Source organism: Anarrhichthys ocellatus, unplaced genomic scaffold (genome assembly GCF_004355925.1).
Source record: "Anarrhichthys ocellatus isolate YVR2014 unplaced genomic scaffold, GSC_Weel_1.0 scaffold5, whole genome shotgun sequence".
NCBI classification, from domain to species: Eukaryota; Metazoa; Chordata; class Actinopteri; order Perciformes; family Anarhichadidae; genus Anarrhichthys; species Anarrhichthys ocellatus.
The window spans coordinates 11,204,843-11,227,795 of NW_022280035.1; the positions used below are offsets into that span (position 1 = coordinate 11,204,843).

The 22,953-nt window shown below is 43.3% G+C and overlaps 1 protein-coding gene across 2 annotated transcripts in view; it reads right to left on the bottom strand.

The window, feature by feature from the left end:
• znf385a (zinc finger protein 385A) overlaps nt 1-22,953 on the bottom strand; it is a 51,451-nt gene that overhangs the window by 7,014 nt on the left and 21,484 nt on the right. Inside the window, exons 2-5 of one of the 2 annotated variants that reach the window (XM_031844649.1) lie at nt 17,633-17,784; nt 11,772-11,882; nt 7,232-7,406; nt 867-1,196 (exon numbers count right to left, since the gene is read on the bottom strand). In XM_031844649.1, coding sequence (XP_031700509.1) covers nt 867-1,196; nt 7,232-7,406; nt 11,772-11,882; nt 17,633-17,784 — 768 coding nt within the window. Of the gene's footprint in view, nt 1-866; nt 1,197-7,231; nt 7,407-11,771; nt 11,883-14,423; nt 14,937-17,632; nt 17,785-22,953 lie in introns of those variants that run through there. The other variant, XM_031844650.1, reaches the window with a different exon arrangement.

Here is a 22,953-nt window from a genome sequence, read left to right on the forward strand (position 1 = left end):
CACACACACACACACACACACACACACACACACACACACACACACACAGGTGAGGCACCTTGACAGAGCTCCTGAAACCAGTAAATCAGTGCTTGGTTACATAGGTTGAGCCAGACAGCGTCAAGGAAATCACTTATCTGCTGATCAGTACCCTCTGCTGGGGTGCAGTCAATTCAATAACTGAGATGGTAGCACTTACAGTAAGAGCAGCCAGATAATAGACTGTCTTTGAATCTTTGTCAGTCAAAAGAGATTAAATAATGTCACTTTGTGTTATTTATTACCAATTTATTTACCCCATGATTCCACCTCCACACATTCCATGATATCCACTACATTGTTTTAGACACCTATTGAAACAACTTTAATTGCCTTTTTAAAATGAAAATCATCCTTCTATGAATGATATTCTAAAATAGTCCAAGCAATTATTACTTAAGGAGTGTAAAATGTAAATATCCCACATCATTTCAAAGCTGTTAAACGTTGCGAACTAATGAGTTTCTTCTCTTAAATTGATCAGTTTGGAGTTTTCTCTGTGTCGACTAATGTATTTTAGTATCACATTAACAAATATTTCACTATTTTGTACTTTTAGTGTATTTCTCAAATTCCATTTTAGAATATATGAAGTTGCTACAAGGATCTTTCTTGGCAAAATTCACATTTTGTTTCCAGCAGCAGCAACAACAGCAGCAGTGTAGTTTGAGTAAACGGAGAAGAATCCTACCATAGCTGGAAATACGAGGGAGAAAGTTACATCCCCCAGAAACTCATATTCCATCAACAGAAGATCCAAGAAAGTCCCAGTTAATCTCACATAGTTTAATTGCCAGTGAATTTCTGCAAGTCACAGATTAACCCACCTTTGTTGTGGGCCTCCAGCTGTGACAAGGAATTGACAGCCACCTTGCACAGGGAGCAGTACAGCAGCTTCTTTGCCTTGTCCTCCTCTGTCTCTGGATTGGACAGGCTGGAGGCCCCGGCGGCTCCTGAAACAGGGGGTCCAGATCCAGGCTGCTTTGAGCTGGCGCTGCCAGTGCCGCAGCCTAGGGAGGATGAAGAAGGGGTGGGCAGGAGGGGGCACACCAAGGGCATGGGGGAGTCCATGGGTGGGGTAAGCGGGGTGGGAAGAGGGGGAAGGGGCCCCGGGGCCAGCAGGGACCCGTTTAATTGTGACAGAGGCTGTGTTTGATCTGAAAATAACAAAGAGAGAAACAAAGAAAGAAATAGAATACATGTCAAACGCAGGGCAAAGACAAACCAAAGAACTGATTTTGTGGTCCAAAAAGTACATGACTCAAACAATAAAGTGTTTTACTATTGACTTCATTGTCTTCAAACTCAGCGGTGAAGCAAAGTGCCCGTGACATAAACTCTGCTATTATGTTAAAACACATCGCTTATCACACCCAGCTGAAAGTAGAAGTCACGTGATGCATAGATCAGACAAACCAACATAAACCACTTGCAGACGGAAGTTCTTTTAAAGTGGATCAGAGGAGAAAAAAAACAAATGTCCCACATGTGTCAAATCATGGGCATGCGTTTAATATGCTTATTAGGCTTTTTGAAGTTTTTGAGCCAGTCTTTCACTGATGTGGTCTCATCTTATTGAAATATTTCCAAAGTGAGAAATGGGAAACGGATATCACAGCATGTGCATGTGTTATTTTTGGCTGGGTTTGAAGCAAAATAACACTTGCTTTGTCATTAAGTGAGCTCTCCTCTCGCTCTCTGCTTACTCTCCTGCTCGCTCTCTGTAGTTTTAATTTCTTATTGTTGCATGTGTTTGATTGCATTACGGCTACTCTGTCTTTTTTTTAACATGGAAAATAATTATACATACTGTACATTGCCAGACACATGTTTCTGGTCAGCCACTCCCATACGCAATACCTTTGGTATTCTCTAAGCAATGGGTGTTGACTGAAAAAAGACCCCCTAAATTTGGGTGGGGTATTCAGAACTCCCCCCATCAGAGGGGAGTAGCAGGCCCTTCTCCAAACTCCACAGGATGTACTGTAGCGCCGAGGACAGGCAATGGAAAACCCCCCTGGATTATGGTATTAAAGGGATAACATGGAGTATTTCTGGGAAGAAAAAGAAAACAAACATTGACTTAAATTTCCGTTTAAGGATTCCCATGTGCTTTGTAATTTTGTCACATGGCAGAGTCCATAGGGGTTGTGATATATTTATGTTTTTGTCCCACCCTGTGAGTTTTATGTGACTATATGATTATCTGTGTGATGTTTAGTTGCTCTGGCTACTCCATTGCATCGTCTCTGATGAAGATGCCATTGTGAGTGGTTTTCATTGCATTTCAAAACTCCCCTTTATTACATATTGGAAGTTGCCAGCTGCAAAGCTACTGGCTGCACAGAGAGCTTCAAACACATGTTTTATTAAAAAGGTAAAAAAGAGAATACATCTGACTCTATATGACATTTAGGAGTTCATAAACTAGGTGCAGAGTGAGGGTAAGTGATCTTTGGAGAGTTTTGTGACTCATAATGTGTTTACTTTGCCACAAGCTGTCTGAGCTGGTTAAGTTGATTGCAGAGCTTGTACCTACCTAAGTGCAGGAAGGCAAAATGACAGAGAAGCTGATCGTTATCTCCATAATTGTTGATGAATTTCGCCCACACACAGGCACGTACGTACGCATGCACATGACTTTATTACAATGCAAAGAAACAAACCCAGAATCCACAGCGGCCATAACATGTGGTCTGAGTTAAAATCAAGTGGGGGAGGGATGGAGATGGTTTGCCAAATAGTAATGAGGGATTTCATGATCCATGATGGCCTGGAGGTCTGCCTTACCAAACCATCACATCCAGTCACTGTTTCACCTCATACTACAGTGAATGTCTCAACACTCATCCCCCTTAGAACAAGTTCAGCTTGAGGCTAACCCCTCAGGGCCTCCGTAGCCACAATAATTCACTGTCTGTCTCAGCAACCCAAAATTACAAATCTCACTGACCAGCAAAATATTTTTCTGTCATTTACTGACTAAAATGAAAAGCACGTAAGATGAATTCTATATGCGCTCCGAGTAGCTGAGAAAAATTGTAATGTTTTTCTTGCACTGCAACCCCACTGTCAGAGTTATTTGAATCTCCAGAAACTAGGGATGTGCTTTAAGCCTAATTAAACATTGATAAGGCAGTTAACTGACCTTCTTCCCTGCTAGCGCGCCTCATAGCCAAACAGAAGAAGGCATTATTCACTGGGAGAGGTCAGCAGAGGGAGATAACTCTGTCCAGATGCTTTAAACTATAGTCTGGTGTGTATGCATTGCCTTAATCCACCTCAGGAAATTAAAGCTATGTATAGTATGCACTCCATGGGGAGAGGTTTTGTTGATAAAGCCGTGGGATTCAATACAGACTAAGTCAAATTCAGAACAAACCACTTCCGTTGTTTGCTGTTTCAGTGTGAAATTAACTCTGCGATAACTTCTTTGAAATGTAATAAATAGTGTGAATAGAATTGGTGTGAAAAAAGCTGAATATTAAGGAGTGCCCATGAAAGCAAATGTTCCTTATTGTACAAAGAATGAGTCGGGAACCCGACAATGAGTAAGCTTTTTGTTGTGATATAAAATGTAAAGTTGAAAGCAGAACAACAGAGTTACTGCCATAATCAATCCTGGGTGGAGGTGGACATTGTGCAGTGATGATACACTTTGTTTTATTTCAAATTTTGAATGAAAGTTTTGCAATTTAAACCAAGGCAAACAGATTACAAAGGCTTGCATGAGTCTTTGATTGTTGTGAGATACTGTTCCAGCTATTTTTACCAGGAGGCTTAACACAGGAGGGCATATTGACTGTGTGGGTAAGATAGTTTGTTGGTAGGTATGTTTCTGTGTGTGTGTGTGTGTGTGTGTGTGTGTGTGTGTGTGTGTGTGTGTGTGTGTGTGCCCGTGTGTGCCCGTTCTTAATGATTAAGGAGCTAAGAAACTCAATGCTGACCCGACAAGAGCCGAGCCTCATTCATAATGTAGTTGGGTGCCTTTTTCCCAGTCTGGCCTCCATCCAAACTCTAAGTCACTCTCACACACACACACACACACACACACACACACACACACACACACACACGCCACACATGCAACTGTGTATTAGATTCTCTTATGTTGATTATTTTACGTTGATTTAATCAAATGGCTCACTTCAAAGAAAAATAAATAAATTCCCTGAAATCTCCAAGACTAACAATAAATATAGACAGAGCATGAAAAGCATATCAGCTCTGTGTAACTCGATACGATAGTCACCTCATAGCCATGCAACCCAAGCCCTCACATGAAAGTCATCTGTTTAATTGACCCTGGGTGTGTGTGTGCGCCTGCGAGTGTTTATGTGGCCTAAAGAGCGGCACAATATCAGTGTGGTTTTAACAGGGCCCTTCATTAGAGTGGGAGTGTCAGACAGCAGAGGGATAAAGAGGACGGGAAGGAGGGAGGGAGTAAGCAGCTGTCTCTCCGTTGCTCAGCCAAACCTTCAGCTCACCAAGCCTAATTCCCCAAAGCCAAGGGCCTCCTTTGCAACTTTGACCGCAAGCCCTTTGAGGGCTATACAACTCGTGAGCTGTTCTGATAGCCGTAAGGTTAAGGAACCAACAGCACTGCCATAACTAACCTGTCACTGTTTTAGCCTTCAGCAAGGTCTCAATGTGTCCTGCTTGAAGCCATCACTGCTGACTGCATTTGATACGCTAATGAGAAGTGATGCTTTATAAGGTCATTATACCAATGCTAGCCAATACTTCGACTGTATCCTAACTGAAACTCTCGGAAGTGATATTTTATAAAATCCCAGATCAACAAACAGACCATTCACAGGAAAAATGCCACAACATCAACAACAAATGCTTCTCTGTGTTGTGGGAGATTTGCACTGCGGGAAATGTTCAAGTCGTCCTTCCATCTGTGCGCTTGCATGTGCCTGCCCACAATGTTTGTGTATGTGTGTGTATAGGTGTTTGCATGCATTATGCATTCGGCCGACGTGTCTTTGTCAGTTTCAGAGTAACTGCCCCATAGTGACACATACTAGTGTTCACAAGCCAAATCACAGTGTCCGTCCTCCAGACGCTGCTTTCCCAGTTGAGGCCACACACAGCTGCCTGAGATCTGTTCCCCTACTATAAAGAAGAGGGACAGGATCACATTGAGGACATGCATACACACAAGCAGTCACTCACAAGCAAGCGAACATGCAGGCAGACCAGGAAGAGACAAGCTTCCAGGGTCACGAGAAAGAGGCTTGGATGGAAAAAGGCATTCTTTCTCATGTTACTACTTTCAGATTTCGGTCATGGCAGGCTTGTTTTGGCTGCTCATGCTTTTGGAGCTCGCCCCGGGAATTCTCACTAATGGTGACAGATCTCAGATCCCCGTCGGAATGAGAGTGAAAAAGAATGGCCCTCTTACTACTCTGGGATCAGCATAAAGAAAATCTTACATTTGATTTGTATGCATAAAAAGAGAGACAGTGATTTGCTAAGGTCTTTGCACTAGTATGTTGTGGCCTTTTGACCTTTTTATTGGACCTGTGTTTTGTATTTTCACTCTTTGTATTTGCTCTTTGCCTCCCGGTCAATAATGTTGAAACGTCTGGTAAACAGTCAGCTACAGACACCTTTGTAAATGTCACCAAAACATGGCCGGTCTATTCATTGCCTTGTGTTTCATCCAAGGACAGAGTGACACTGAGAGAATGGAAAACTCAGAGTGGAGAAGGGCAAAGGCACACAGCAACCAGCCTCTGAATTTGCAGCTTCAAATAGGAAGATGAGAAAGTCAGGGAGAGAGAACGTAAGACTGAGACAACAGAGTCAGGGCAAAAGAGATACTGCTAAAGAAAGAGCTTGTCCTCTGTCCTTACCAACTAATAGAGAGAATCTACAGTGAATTACTGTTCATTAAAGTCCGATCAGCTGCTGTCTCTGTCCTTTCAGATGCTGGCTTTGATTCTGGTCAAAGTCTTCCACAATGGTGTCATCTTTATTTCTCTTAAATAAGTCTTAGCACTCATTACCACCACCCTGAGCTCAGGCAACATGGTCTATTTTGACTCTTTGGCAAATGGTGTTGCACTTCTCAATAAGTCACTGCAAACACACACACACACACACACACACACACACACACACACACACACACACACGAACACACGAACACCACAGTGAGGTTCCTTGAAAAGATGCCAAGAAACTGCCATGTGACCATATGACAACTCACCTGCTCGCAGTCTAAATGGACAGGCACCAAACCAGTTTAACATTGCACAGCTGAACAAAGCATTGCTGTGGTTAGCCTGGACTAATACAGGGGCTTGTGTGCAGTAGTGGAATGATGTCTAAACTTGTCACTCATAAAGACTTTTTGGTTTGGTTAGTCTATTCCTCTCTGTGCTACTCAGCTGTCGGCCAGACAAGATCATTGTGCTAAATTAAAACAAAAAGCTTGTGATCTGAACTAATGAAGCATTAGTATACTTTTATGACAGTGCACATTTGTTTTTTGCATACACTATCTTCATGATTTGTCTTCTATGTAAGAAATAAGTATTACATATGTTATATTTGGTTAAGACTGTGTTAGCATTTCAATTTAGGGTTCTCAACCTTGTAGGAGAATAGGGTCAGACTTCTTCTGTTTTTATTTAAATGTCCCTATAAACCGGTTTCCCCTCAGTTATCTGATCAGAGGTTGTTTTCATCAAGCATTAGCCAGACATTCTGCATTCAGACTGACTTGGACCCACTGCTTTGAAGTTCATTTCTTAATGTAATTGAATGTGTCTCGGGCCACAGAAAGGAACACATTGCTTCATTTTGTCCCGCTTTTTAAAGTAACTCCCTTAGTATTCTGATATCATTATAAATGAGTTATCTTTCATGAAAGAATGTGCGCGAATATGTGAGGTACTACTGTCAGTGTTTCTTAGGCTTGTGTGACTGTTTTGGCCATAAGCTCTGCTGCAACCGCATTGGACCACACAGAGAGCTGAGATGCTCACAAGAAGAACAACACGCTGCAAAGCCACTGTGATTACATGCCTTTGCTATTCTTGCATATTTTACAATTCATTCTCCAACAAAACGATAAGCTTCTAAACATCCCGCTTGGATTGAAATGATTATTTTGACAACAAAACTCACACAAACACTTTTTTCTGTTTCTAGTAGTAACATTTTTTTGCTGTCTCACCCGCATTGTTTCGCATGCTGTCTAGGGCAGTGCCAAGGGCGATGGGCGGAGACGGGGAGAAGGTGGGGGGCACAGTATGATGCTTGTCCCCCTCCTGAGGGCGACTCTTAGAGGTCTCAATGCCTTTCACTCTCCTGGCATGCCGGTTTCCTTTGTAATGGGCTTCTGCCTGATTCTATAGGAGAAGACAGACAAAAAAACATGTTTATGTTGTAAGTGAACAACAATGCCAACAGGTGAATAGATCATTGCAGGCTTGATTAGACACACTGTGACACCCGCACACACATGTACTTGTCATTATGATAGCATGTTATTCAATAGGCCCTATACTCTGAGCCACAGACAGCAAGCAGGTTTACACTGGATGGATAAATGGATAACAAGCTTGGGAACAAAAAGATGCAGTGATGGAGACATTCGAGACCTAGACCCGTCTGTCACTAAGCCATCTTTTTTCAGGCTTTAAAATTAACAATAAATAATCATGCAGTGTATTGAGTCTAAGAATACCTCTGTTTTCTGGATCACACGTTTATCTACTTAGGGCATATTTGCTCCGCTCAAAGTTTTGACATACTTTACATCATCTGTAGTCTAAACCTCTACATACATCCTGACAGTTCTTGGCTCCAGCTTTTATTACTGCAGCCATGCTGACAGACATGCCAAGGGGAGTTGAACTGGGGGTCAGTGAGATGCCACACTATCTACCCTCCTATAACACACACGCATTATTATTAAAGTAAATATTATCAGTGGGAGGCTGGCATACATGGGCTCCTAGTACAACAGAAATACTGTGATCGCCTTCAGCTGCTTGCAACCTGGCAGCTAAAACCCTGTCTGTAATATCTCATAGAAAGATAAAATGCAATGTGGACACTGAGTCTGGAGGTTTTCAGGGACTGGAGATCATCCTGCATTCCAGCAAAGAAAAAAAATGGTGCAGAGATCTATTACAGAAGCTAGTTTGGCTAATCTCATGATGAAAGGCTAGCTACTATGTGTTTGTTCAGAGGGTAAACAACTCATTCGTCAGGAGAGTCTGTCTCTAGTCTGTGTATGTTTGTGTGTCTGCACAGAGGTATGTGCGTCTGGAACAACATGGCGCATGAGATGCAGGGTTGCTATAGCTGTCTCTGCCAGTGGCCTATAGCTTCACAGTATGGTGACTGTGAAAGAAAACACACACAAATACTCACACACATATAGGGGGACAGGGTGTATTCACGTATTTGCCATCTGTTCGCCCATTCTTTACCTCCCCACCATCAAGGTTTAAGTGCCCCTCAATTAAAATAAAAAAGGCTCCATACTGATACAGACACATTATATCAATGCAGCACTTGAGTCAGATAGCTCCCTGCTGTCTCCACAAGTATCTTGTCTGAGCAGATGTGTCCTGTCACATTGCTAAATAATCTTTGGATCGAGGGGCCAGTGATAAAGATGATAATCAAGTAGCTGGTACAGTTAGTTGCCAGGGAGAGACATGGTCTTGAAGAGAGGCTGACAGCTGCTATAGGTGCTGAAAGGCTTGGAGAACTTAGGACATCACTGACCACAGGTTCAGGAGTGTGCATAGACTGGCAGGGGGCAGAGGGCGTTGAGTAATGTTTGTAAGCCCGGTTGTGTATGTTTACTGTATGTGTGTGCCTGATGGCATCTGGGACGTGAGCTGGCACGGAAAACCAGGGGGCCGTGGCTGAAGTGATTTAGATGATCACATGTTTCTTGTAAATCATGATGACAAACTGAGCTCTAGATATAGCAGACCCTCTGTAACTGTACCCTGTCAATTGGGTCTTAAGAAGCTGCTTTAGATCAAGGTGGAGAGAGATGTGGGTGCAAAGGGGGGCGGGGTCAGTAGGGCATGCCGACAGAGATGTGATCTCTCAGATAAAAGAAGGAATAAGGGGAGATAGAAGAGCACATGGTGCACGGCGTAGCCGCCACATATAGGCTCTCTTAACCTCTCCCACCAAGCCAAGTGGATTAATTGCTGAGCAGGTGAGCATCAGTGTGAGATCCTGGATGAAGAGAAGAGAGAGAGAGCGTGGAGGGAACATGGAGGCGATATGGTGCACAGCCAGGGAACTACAAGACAAGGAAGGTTATTTTAAGAGCTGGACTCTGGGAATGATATAAAAGAGACACAAATCTCAGAGAGAGAAAACGCTGCATCACATCAGCCTGTAATGCCTGTGTTTCATTATGCAAAGGCTTCAAATTGAGAAAGTGCTTTCCAGCATGACTATCATTCTGAGGGGAAAGCCGTGATGTTACAGCATAGCTACAGCTGCAGCTCCAGATGAGACAAAATGGGAGATAAAAAGGAGAGGAAGCTAAATGTAAAAAAAAATGACGGATAGACTGGCAAGATAAACAAGCAGGAAACAGAGTGAGGGGAGGCGGCAGGGAAGTAGAGAGGAAGAGGAATAGAATAAGGAATGTATATCAGCCAATAGTCTAGCTGCAGCAGCTGTGACGTTGGTCAATGCAGTGGGACAGAGCCTGTGATGTCACTAATGCAGCACGCCACCAAGGTTATTACAAACCACCGTTTAACACCTCACACCACCACACAACGCAGGGACAGTGAGGCACAAACCCTCCCCTGATCCATTCCTCCTCTCCTCTCTTTCCCCTCCATGTCTCCTCGCTCCCACTTACCCAAGATGCACTGGGGCTGTCAGAGCCAGACACTAATCCATGCCCTTGACAAATGCATCTTATAACAAGTAGTGGCAGGCAATTTTAGGCATTTCCACACTGTAAATAATGTAGCATGAGAGAGGGCGACAGATAGAAAGAGTGGGAGAAGGTTGCTGAGAGAGAGAGAGAGAGAGAGAGAGAGAGAGAGAGAGAGAGAGAGGCACAGAAAGAAAGAGGCAGAGAGAGAAAGATCAAATGGGGACGCATGGATGATGGCAAAATGATGCGTGAAATGAGGGGAGCACGGGGTGCGAGCAGGAAGGCAGAACTGGATGCTTTTGAAGACAAATACATTGGTCATGACTTTACATGGTAAGCCCCATCACTTTCTTCGACCTAAACAACCCAATTAACTCACAGATGGCAGATGAAAACTGAGAAATGTCAGCATCAAGGGCAAAATGATTGTTCTCTCACAAGACAGAGCCCCGGACTGGAAAAATGAGGCGGGGAATTCTTTGAAGTGTTTCCCGCTGTCTTATTTTCACCCATGAAATATTCATCCTGACTTGACATTATGTAAAAGAGAAGTGTGGGTGGGGAGTCATTCTATGGTGACGTAAAGGACAATGTTTTCTCCAGCCGAGCTAGTAGGACAGCACAAATTACATACAGTTTGACATTGCTGGTATACTGCAGTGTACGCTTTTTTCTCCTGTACACCGGAAGCGAAAGTGACAATGACAGCAGAGAGGTGGTGTAGTCCTATCATAATCCTTTTTTTTCCGTCTTTTTTTATATTTTAGGGCGGATGTGATGGCAAAAAGACAGTAAAATCTGGACACATAGCTCTCATTAAAACAATAGTTTAACCATTAGGTTAAATATTTAAATTCCTCACAGATTTACTGTATATCCGAACTTTATCCATCAGGAAATGTTGTTAACCACTAGCTGTGGGGCTCAAAGTATTTCATTATGTAAACATATTTATTTCCTGCACCTGTGAAGATATACAGCAGAAAAATCTGCAAAGAGTAGGTTTAAGATTACAGCCCTACAGCTTCCTGACCACATGGAAACCATAATTGTAGACCTGAGGAGTATATATAGCACCAGTCCACTCCTTAATGTTGTGTATTGTGGATGGCTGTACGCCCTGGCCCTGAAGTCTGCACCAATGAATAGGGAGCATCACAGCCAAATTATACACTGCACACATGACATTTGGCATTGATTTGTGTCTATCCTATTCATCCACAGCAAGAAGAAAAGACTGAAGATGTGTTGGCAACACATAAAATACTTGCATCATTTTCGTTTTCTTTAATTTATCATCAGTCATGTACTATTTGCAAGTTGCTCCGGGGTATAACGTACCATTAAACTCCCATTATGAGTTTAGATACAAACTACAGCATATGAACAAAGAGATGAAAATACTGTTTAAATTAGAAAATTCTAAAGAGATTCCTACACCATGGCATGCTGGAGTGAAATTAACTTTACACATGTTGAAGATCTTACTCAAGCTTTGTCGACATTGAAAGAGAAAATCCTATTTCTCTCTCTCTGCTTCTGCAGCAGCTCTCTCGGCTTTGTGTTGCAGTGATTATTGCTACTAACTCCACACCGAGATAAAATAAATTAAATTCCAACGGGGTCGCAACTGCCAAAACACAGCCCAAACAAATGTACCACATACTCTGAGTCAACACCCACTCTCTCTCGCAAACAGGATGGAAAGCCTTCCAACACATTCCTACAGAAAAGGCGTATGAGGTGAAAGGTGTATGCGTATAAACAGCAAGATACGGCATATTTAATGACACTTGGGAAATGCAGACACCCCGAGAGATGGATTTATTGTATTTTTCTGTACCTCTGAGTTGAAGCGGATCTGGCAAACGTTACAGGAGATGACAGGCCGCTTGGTCTTGATCAGTGGAACTCCAAAGGTGTGGTTGATCACGGCCTTCTGCACCGGATCCATCTGTGAGAGAAAATAACAAGGAAAGAGACAAAGAAAGAGAGGCATCTGTGAGCTATAATTCATACTCTTTTGCTACAGTCCTGTGCTCCAGAAGTCCCGGTGCTACAAGTCAACAGGCCTGCCCATGCACTCTACATCGGATGGTAGAGACCAGTGTAACGTGGAGAGGCCCACAGTTTTTCTGCCCAAGAGACTAAAGTTGAAAGTCTAACTGACCACATGCATGGGTGGATAATGTGTGTATTTATAGTGTCAATGCAATGTTTGCTGTATATCTGTGTTTTTGTTCAGCAAACAGTGGTCAACTATCGATATAATGCTACAACTGAGACACCTGTTGCATCCTACCCAAGCTCAGCCCTCTGATCCTGACCAAGGTGTAGTTCATACTGTCCCCGTGTTAATTGTTTCAGCTGGGACATCCATCATCTACATTGTGTTCAGCACCTCGTGTAAATTTAACTTACTCGCTTTCAGAGCTCTAGAGGGTAGGTGGCTAAGCCGTCCACTTAAACTCTGTCCCAGACACAAAAGACCCTGCCTGTACCAATCTAAAAGGGCTCCATTCCAATTATTTATCTGTTTGAAGCTCCATTTATCTAGTGACCATTGTTAATTGACCTTAGCATTAGTCTGGAGTCCATGGCTGGGGAGGATTTCCACCACAAACAATTGTCTGGCACTATGTCTACAGTTAAATCAGGCAAAACGTATAAGATGATGTGGCACTGTATGAATATGCAAAACGAAAAAAGAGAAAGAAAAGTCCCTGGCTGAAGAACACAATGGATATGATGCTATGTGTTTTGAATTCATAAGGCACTCGGGGAATGTTCCAGACAGTCCTCCAAGTCTGATGCAAGCCTCTTGGTTTGGAGAGGGCTACAGACTGTAAATGACTCAATTTGGCTCATCTCTACGTGCAATTGGGCAAATTACCGAACTTTCCCTGAAGCTATCTTGCACCCAGAACCATAGTCTCATCTAAAAGCCAAATGGCTCAAGACTCTGGCGTGACGGAGACAAAAGAGTGGCTAAAATGAATATTCTTATAACTCATGCACTAACAATTTCAATATCTGCATGTTACTCGGCAACTCCAAGAAAAGGGTAAACAGAGAGAGAATGAAATGGGAAGGAGGCCCGAGACATTTAGCTGGGTGACGCGACGTTACAGAAACACACCATCTGGAGGAGCGAATGAGTGAGAGATTGGGAGAGGAAGATGGATTGGGACAGATAGAGAGAGAGAAAGGGAGGGAGAAATGGGAAAGAACCCAGCTATAGAGAGCAAAAGAGGCCCATGCCGGACATCCTCACATTCCACATTCTTATCTCATATGGCTCTCTTTCCCATACTCCACGTTCCTTGACTCCCTCTATTTCTCTCCCCAGAAACAGCCTAAAGTAGGCTCTACTGCTGCTGTGAATTGAAATGGATCGAAGGGGAGGGGCGGATTTTGAGCAATGACATTTGTGGATTAATACTACCTGAGCAACTGCATGAATACCTCAGCTGTGACTTTGCAATAGCCAGCTGAAGAGAAGAAAAATCATCTCAACTTGTTTGTGAAATTTTTCAAACTCCTGCCCAACGTTACCCCAACTCCCACAGTACAAGCAAACATAGCTGAAATGCTGAATGTTAAATACTGCATGTCGGTGTCATAACTGTGACCCATCATCAAGTTTAACAAGGGCTTGGTGGTGTAACGGTAAACATGAATCATGGGCTTCTCCCCAGCCTGTCATACAGTGCTCTGGGTGTGGGTCAGCTAGGATCCATCCAGCCTATTCAGCTGTTAAAAACACCGCCCAGCTGCCAATAAGACTTTTTGGACGGCAGCTCACATGGCCTCTATACCCATTTATTCTCCAAAACATGACCTCATGAAATAGGAACTGTGCCTTGTGATGTAACGGCAGAGGGATTTTCCAAAACTCACTCAAGTTGCTTTTAACCAATTTTGAGAAAATCAGCAAATCAAACTGTTTGTATATGTAGTGAGAGCTCTGACGGATGTTGGCACACAGTCCACTGACTTAAGAATCGCTCAGCGGTCACATGAACAGCTCCACAGGGCCTCAAGACCCAAACTCCTTAATGCCTTTTGTTTACACAGAGTTTCTTCTGAGGAGAAACAGACCAAAGAGCAACCAAGCATCTCTCAGAGCACTGCACAACAACACGCACCGAAATTCACGACATCCCCATATTTTACAGTCTTTTTCTTTTAACTCTCACTTCTCTCCAGTGTTTATTTTTCAGTCTTTCATCCTTTCTCTGTTTCTGCTTCCTCTCTTCTTCTGGTGTGTTTGATCAGTTATCAGCAACAAAAATGTTTGGAAGGGTTGAATTCCAGCAACGAGGAATGCACTGTTCTGTGACTCTCGGTGGGACCACTCTGGCAGTCACACTAAAGTCTCCACTGTGCCAGATGAAAACAGCCTTTGGAGCTTTGAATTCTACAGTACTTTTGAGTTGTGCCCATGAAGACACAATTGGGTGAAAAAAAGTACTCCAAGCATTTAGGTACTTACCTTCTTCTCCTCTGTGTCTGATGAAGCTTGGAGCTGCATTGGTCCTTCCGTGTGTGTGCTGACCGTGAGTTTGAACCTCAGCATGTGTGAGATTGAGAGTCTGTGGTGCACCTTCCTCGCTCATTCAGCCCCCTGGTTGGTTGTCAATGCTGAATACAAACTAACTCACTAAAAAAAACAAAACTCACTTTTTTCGAGTGATACATTGCAAGCTACGATTTCTTTGTTTTCCCCCTTTTGGCACACTCTCTGCATGTCTTTGAAATGCTGCATGAGAAGAAGTAAGTGTCTGCTGTAAGGATTTTCTCAAATCTCTGCCTTACTCTGTTTTTTCACTGACACATCACCTAACAAGTGCCTGTCCCCTTTGATCCGCCTCCTTCTCTCCTCTCAGCTGCTTTCTCTCTCTCTGCCTCACGCTTCCCTGTAGTGCATTTCCCTCAGTTTGCCTTTCAGTTTTCTCCTCCCCTCCCCTTCCCTCTGTCTCACTCTCTCTCTCTCTCTCTCTCTCATTCTGTCTCTCCCTCTGCCCCTCCCCCCCCCTTCTTCATGCATACTAGATCTGTCCAGATGTAGCCAGGATCGGGTGACCTACTCCCCTCCTGCTCGACTCTCCCCCTCTTCACCAAGTTCACACCATTTACCAAATGTCATCATCAGCTACTAGAGCTTTTGCCTGCTCCATCAAACCCCAAGCAAACCACATATGACTACACACACACACACACACACACACACACACTACCCTTTTATCTGGTTTCACACCGGTTTGAAGGCATGTGTGGTGATGCCTTGCAGCCAGACATTGGGGCACAGAAGATCTGATAAAGCCCCAAAACACACTCTAAACGATTACTATTTTGATTAGTCTGAAACCTGAGGAGGCAACAGGTGTGACGACATATCAGTCGTTGTTCTGGGTGCCATTAGTGCTGCCATAAGACAAAGAATAAGAGTTGTTTAGGAGGAGAGTGATAAAAGATATAAGAGGAGCTGGGATGGCAGGTGAGATTCAACAAGTCTGCACACGACTTTGTATGATTGGACACTTTCTTTGGAAATTCCTGCCTTTGCAGCCCGAGCAAGCCCACATCAGGGCATGCACCTCGGCTCAGAGGTGTATGCGGGTGCGTGTATGTCAGGACCAGCTGCTGCAGTTAAATAATTCAGCCTTGTGACTGTCTAGAGGCACATTGAGCGAGACAGGCAGGTAGAGGACAAATCACATTAGCTGACCATTAAAGCTGTATATGGCTTTAGAAGAGGCCATTCGTCTGCTACGAGGCTAATAACCATCAATGTGAGTCTCATTAAGACTAACTCCTCACAGATCACTTAATAAGAGAGAATGCTGCTATCTTCTTGCAGGGACATTTCTCAGTGTTACTGCTGCTATAATGCTGTGTCTCCATAGTGTGCAAATCATACATTTATATCAGTGTGTTAGTGCGGAAAGGCACCAGGAGGCATCGAAGACACTGGAAATGGTACCTTTTTAATGTCACATCATCTTAGTTGACCCTCCATTCATAGTTGAATGAAAGAGATGAGACCCAAGCACAGTCATGCTCTGATTGTTTAAACATTCTTCTGCCTAAAAGCCCAACAAGCCATAAGATATTGTCACTAATGTAAACAGAGCTGCAAACACTTACTCTATTACTCTAGGTCTTCCTGTAAACTAAATTAAGCAAAAAAACTGTGGAAAACCTGGGGGGCCTCGATAGGAAAGCATCAAGGCAGAGCCCTCATTAGCATCAACCAAAGTTGTGCATTATATTTTTGCAGTTTTCTGCATTCTATACATGCCACAGATAAAACAACTGAGACTGTGCACGACACTTCAGGCATCACATGCTCTTCGCCGAGAACTTTCAGTCAAATATCAACAGTACTATCACGGTCAGTCATTTATCCATTGTTTTTAATGCAATGCAGTAAAAGCATGTAAGTACTGCCCATGTGTATGTGCCAATACACAGTGGAGCTATAAGGTCAGACTGTCCTCCAAGCCTTTCCTATGGCCCCATCTCCTGGCCACAGGGCTGTAAAACACCACTCAGTGCTGGCTCGCAGTCATCAGCAGCAACAGACATTCACAGCATCCCTGTGGACCTTCAGACGTAGCTAATGTTCTGATAAGGACGATGGGGAGCAGAGGGATGTTACAGAACGAGGGAGAGAGAGAGGTTTAGAGGGAGTCCTTCAGAGGCAGACTGAAGAAAGAGCAAGCAAGACTGATTTCAGGGCTGCGCTAGCTGACGCAAGAGTGGAAACTGAGTGCCCGCATAATTTCAGTATCTCTATTAATCCATGTCTGCTGGGTACACTGCAGTTTTAACATCAGTGAGAATTTTTCCACTTATGTAATGGCCCATGGAGGGCTATTAGAAATGACTGTATCGTTAAAATGTGTTTAACAGTGTCTGGACTGCTGTTACTATCCCTGTATTATGCATAGTGAAAGCACTTGCCAGATATTTCCAATTAGTAACAGTGGATTGCTATGTCGCACCTTTGCGAACCGCAGCCGAAAATACCAGGCTGACACATGCAAAGAATAACAGACGTGGTCCAAGAATAGCATTGCCCCACATACAGTATATACCAAGTTTACAGATTTTACGTATTGCTGACAAGAAATGTGTTGACATTCCGTAATGGAGTCTGGAGGAACAGGCGGCACATTATGCTGAGTTGGTGAAATGCAAAGTGTCTCTATGGTCTAATCTAAATGATAAGATGTTAGTCAGGGCCTGGGGAAACAGGAAGAGCCCTCTCCATTGAATTAAATACCACATCAAACAAACTGTGGGGTTTGAAGTACACAGCTGTAAGGATGGCCTTAGAACTGTTCTTTCATTCTGTGCTTTGAATTAAGGAATGGGACAGAGTGTGTTTACATGAAATAATACAGTCTTAGGAACACACTGCTTTCCTTGTAGTGAGGCCTGTCTAACACAACATGCATTTGTGATGTTAGCAGCACCGAAACAATGTAAAGACAATTTAAAGCATTAGAAAGTATATGTTATACATGGGAAGTTATCACATTACCACTGTATTTTGGAGGTAAATACACAGACATCATCATATCCGGCACATTTCCTAGTTTCCCAAATTTTGTGGACAAATTGGCCCTCCTTGTGAGTTAAAAGACTGCAGACATCTCGGTTTATTTCTATCTGTGTGTCAGCATCAACTCTCACCGTGTTGAAATTGTGGAAGAGGTTCATGCTGTGCGGAGGAGGGGCAGTATCCATGGGGAATTGCAGGAAGGGTTTCATGTCCAGGTGGGGATGGATCATTGTGGGGGTCCGCAAGAACGTTGGCATTGCCGCCCCGGCCCGGTTTATTCCTCCTGCACACAAAGACAGAGGAAGATGAATATACAGTACATGCTTATATGTGTGAAACAGAATTAAAACAGCTTCCATGCTGTATGTGCATGCATGCATGTTTAACAACTATAGTGGCTATAAAATAAATAAAGTATAAAATAAAACAGAAATAGATGGACAGAGATAATTAAATGAATTGAATAGCTTATTACAGCCTGCAACATGTTTCCTGGAATCTGCCACTGGATTCCAAAATGAACAATCAGCCATAATTGCCCTGCAAAGCAATTATTTCTCTGCATACAAATCAAAACTATGTGGCACCCCAGTGGAACATGTTATCTCTAAAGTGAGAGAAAAAGCAGCATTTGAGCCGTTAAGGACGTTTGAATGATTGCTGTGGACAAGTTAGCAAAGATTGTCGCGCCAAAGTGCAGCAGCACTGCTGTGCACATGTGCTGTGATACCTAGGGGTTTCTGTTTTTTTTTAGAATTCACATCAACCAAGCATTTCATAATACTAAAACATTCACATCAAATGAAGCAGGAATGCCACAGAGAAGAGAAGACAACCACAGAGGCTGTAGGGATTTATCTTATCCACCTGCCTCTCTTCTCTCCTCTCCTCTCCTGGGAGGCATCTGCAGCTTGATGATAATGAGTTTCATCTCAGCGTGTGTTGCTTTATGTCTGACACATGCTCCTTGCTTTGACTGCATCCAACATGCTGTTTGAGCAGATTTTTAAAAGAGTTAAAAAACACAGTCACTGCAAGGGTATCCTACCACCTGTATATACACACAAACACCCGCGCCACAATGTCAGTGTTTAATTCTCCTATAAAAGCATGCAAGGCTGTTCTAATGATACACGGCTCCCTATTCTCGTCATTGCTCCAATCTGCCTTCTCTCCCTCTCTTCCTTATCCTTCCTCGTCTCCTCTTTAACCTCTGTCAAGGATGATAGTGATGGGGCCCACACAGCAAAACTCAGCCTCACCAGGCTCTTAGATTAAGCCTCTTAATATCCGCAACTGGATTTCTGTGGCTTTCAAATTCCCTCGAGACTTAAAGCTTTGCCGCTCTCCTTTTTGGGATTGCTCTAAGCTACTCTCTCGCTCCATTACTTGCTGTCCCTCGCTCTGCATCCTGCTCAAACTCGCTTCTACCTGCTTCGACACTGTCACATAGCAATTTGAGCATTATTTGACACCTCTGCATTTTCATCAAGCTTTATGTCAACTGAATTTGATCAGAGAAAATAATATGGCTGCCGCATTGGAGGAATATGGTGTAAGAAGATCTATGCAGTTTCCAAAGTTTGGATTAGAGAGAGCGAGAGAGAAAGAGATAGAGGGAAAGAGATTGACTTTGTCAGACTGAGAGAAAGTGCTGTCTCAGCAGAAGCCCAGCCGCCTTCTGCTGCGCATCTGTGGGCCTCAAGGTGGAGAGTACTGCATCATTACCCGTAGTTGGGCATTTTTCCACAAATATACAAATGAACGCACATGTATGAATGCAGAAACCCACGCTCACAAACACAACCATTTTTAAACCATGAGAAACAAGTGCCTGATGGTTTTCCAGCTGGTGGATTGTACTCGTCTCATCATCTCAGGCTGACTCAGCACTCTTAAACACTGTCAAACATCCGTATAAATATCGAAAAGTAACACATCTTTGTGTGTTGTTCCTAATTAGAAAATCTCAAACTTCATTTTTAAGTGTATGTCACAAAAAGAAATTTAGAATTACAAACATCCAGTTTCCTCAGGCAGTCTTTTATGCTGAGCTCCTCCTAAATGCTGTTTGTTGTGATGAGGGAGGACGGGAGGTCCTGTAGCTGCTCTCTCCTCCTCTACCTCTATGACTGATGAAGGCAGCTCCTCCTCTGGGGCTGCACCACTAACAACATGACTAATACACTTCCTCTTGACTGCGTTTGTCATGACACTATACCACATGTTGATACATGGCCTGCGTTCGTTTCTGTGGCTCTTTGTGCAGGAATGTGTGTGTGTGTTTTGTTTGGAAGGAGTGCCTCTGTTGAAGTTGCACAGTTGAAATGTTTGCAGCTCCCCAGTGAGTCTGCACTTGAACATGAAGACTGATGCTGGCACTGGGTCAGCCAGCCTCTGGCAGGCAGACAAGCAGATAGAGTGGCTGACCATGGAACAGAACGTGTCTCTGCAGCAGCATGAGGAGCTGAGATCTGAGGAAGTGAATGGAGATGAGGACCAGAGAGAAGAGGGAGGAGTGGTCGTCCTTGGGGCAAAGACACAATCTGTCCCATCAGGGACACTGTGTGTGTGTGACTGCTTTCTTTTGCCAGTGTATAATTACCCCATTAATTTAAACCTCTCTTTGGGGACCTTCCCACACTGTAAATCAAACAAATCGCTGAATGGAGCCGGAGTTTGCATATGTGTGTTGGAGCAGTGTGTGTGAGTGCATGCTTGTATGTGGTCCCACCAGACTCTACTCTGCAGAATGACAAAATATTGCATTAGATCCAGTGCTAATAAAATGATATGCTGTAAGTGTTTCTTATATTTAAAAAAAAATATTTGTTAACAGAACAAGATAACCACATGCCACAATAAAACCACAGCCAAAGTTCGCTACCGTGCACATCTGTAACACTAGTGCTGAATTAATTCTTTGATTAATCAACAGATAATTAATTGAACAAGCAAAAATACTGTAGCCTACAGTCACTGAGTCTTGCTTCTCAAATGTGAGATCATTGTAATTTAAAAAACCTCCAGTTAAACAAAACAAGCAATTTGAAGACATAACCTTGATCTTAAACTGTGACGGACACTTTTCTCTATTATCTGATTAACGCTGATTGAAACAATTACAAACAGATATGTATTACTGTCACAAATGAGCTGGTACATAACAGTGTCGTTGCTCTAATCCCTTCCTCGGTTGATTTCAGACAGAACTGTCAACTCAGTACACTCAGACTTGGCGGAGTGGGTGGATTCAAAGGTCCGGACCCGGGCAACCCTATACGGGTTTTTCAGCCCGATATGTGTGAGTGTCTGTGTGCCACAGAGTGACAGACAGGCCAGTCTGGAAGAGCTGAGAGGACTCGGACAGTGATTTGAATGTAGTTAAACCCTCTGACACGCCAGGAATCCTACCAGACTCGCAGGGGCCATAATCAGAGCTTTTAAACGGCCTGCGGGACACCACCAGAGGGCTTTGTGTTGCAGCAAGTGGCTTGCTTTAAGTGTGCCTGTGCGTGAGCTTTTAGGGTTCTATCTTTGTGAGGGCCATTTTGAGTTTGGACCTTGAAAATAAGGAGATCTTTCGTAAAAGTAAGGGTTTAGGTTAGACTTTTCTTTGTAATGGTCAGCATTGAAAAAATTAGAGAGCAGGTAGTAGAAAGATCAAAAGCGAGAGTGACTGATTCTCCTATTTGGAATAATTTGCCAGCCTGCATTGTCCTGAGAAATCTGCTTTTGGCCACATCCCCATCTCCACTTATACATATACTGTGTATATATATATATATATATATACACTTATACATATACTGTATATATATATAAAATATGTGAAAATAACACATAAGCAAAGTGTTTCCTGTACCTGTGTTTCCCGCCTCATGCAATAATTATGATTTGATGATGTATCATGATGATTGTAAAAAAAACAAAGCTCAGGAACTATTTCAAAGAATCAACCTAATGATCCATCAACCAAAATATATTCATCAATCAAACAAAGGGGTTTCACATGATGATTTTAAAATGAAAGGCTATGTACTGTTTTGTATATTACTTCATCAATGTGAAGTTGTTATGCTCTTTCAGGATTGTGTTCTCTCCAGTGAATGTCTCTAGAAACTGAAGCTAGAGGAAAAATCTCCATCGGGCGTTTTCCTTGTAGACGGTGCAGAACAAAAAGCTGTTTCCAGAATCTAGGCTAAGAGAATCTTTTCATGTCTTGAGATTATCTAACAGGCTGTGTAGGTTGTGTCACACTGTGTTCAGCCTTCTTTCCCATGGGCGTTGGGTGCATTCAGGGGAGAACAATGGCAGCAGGGTAGTTGGCACCAAGCACGCTGGACAGGCACAGATGTGCCAGGGTTGTTGGCAGCAGAGGCAGAGAGAAGGAGGAGGTAACAGTCAGGCTGCCAACTTGCCTTTCTGCCGGGCCGTGAAGCAGGCACCTGTCCTCCACATGGCCCAGAGGGGTGGGTGACATCAGCTTATAGTTAGTGCTGATATGTTTGGTATGGGAATATTACTGACAGAAGATTGAATACTTTAGATAATACAGGATCCACCTGGGATAAACAAAATGAAATGACAACTAAGATATATTGGCATCTCAAAGTTTTGGGCCACGCAGCAGCTTTAGTGATTATCTGTGCAGTGTTCATAATTTACTTTATCGAACTAGTGTGTGCGGCACATTGAGATTGAGATAACTGCTGGCTCTAAATCCTGAGAAAACCTGACCTCGGCTTATGTATACATTATTGAGGGAACTCTGAATCAGTGAGATGCTTTAAAGAGACCTTCCCCAACATAGTCTCCCTCATCAAACCTCTTTTTTTCTTTATCTCTCTCTCTCTCTCCCTCTCTCACACATTCTTTTCCATGCACACTATCTCATAACCACTGAGGAGGAGACTTCACGAGACCTACATGCTACACTGTTTGTGGTCAGCTGAAGCTTTCGGTCTTCTTTGTTTTGTCCCTGCTGGTGTGCTTTTTCATATGGGTTGTAGTGTGTGACTAGACTGGCCATCTGTCTGTCTGTCTGCATTTCTCCAACCATCTCTCTCTCATCTCGGTCTCATTCGCTCCTTGCCTCCCTCATGATCAGCCCAGTGTGTATTCCACGCTGAACACAGCTGTGCCCAGGCCTACAGGACTAACCAATTCATTTCAGCGGTGGAGGCAGCATTTGGACACAGGGTACAAGAAGACAGAATGAAAATTTGGTCATTCAGTATTTCCTTCCAGTCTGGCTCAGCAGGACTGTGTGCCTCCCTTTCACCTCACCACAAGCGTAATCAACAGGATCACAAGCCCAACCAAAAGCCCTGTACAGATACACAAAGAAAAAAAGCAGTCACACACACACACACACACACACACACACACACACACACACACTCACACACACACACACACACACACACACACACACACACACACACACACA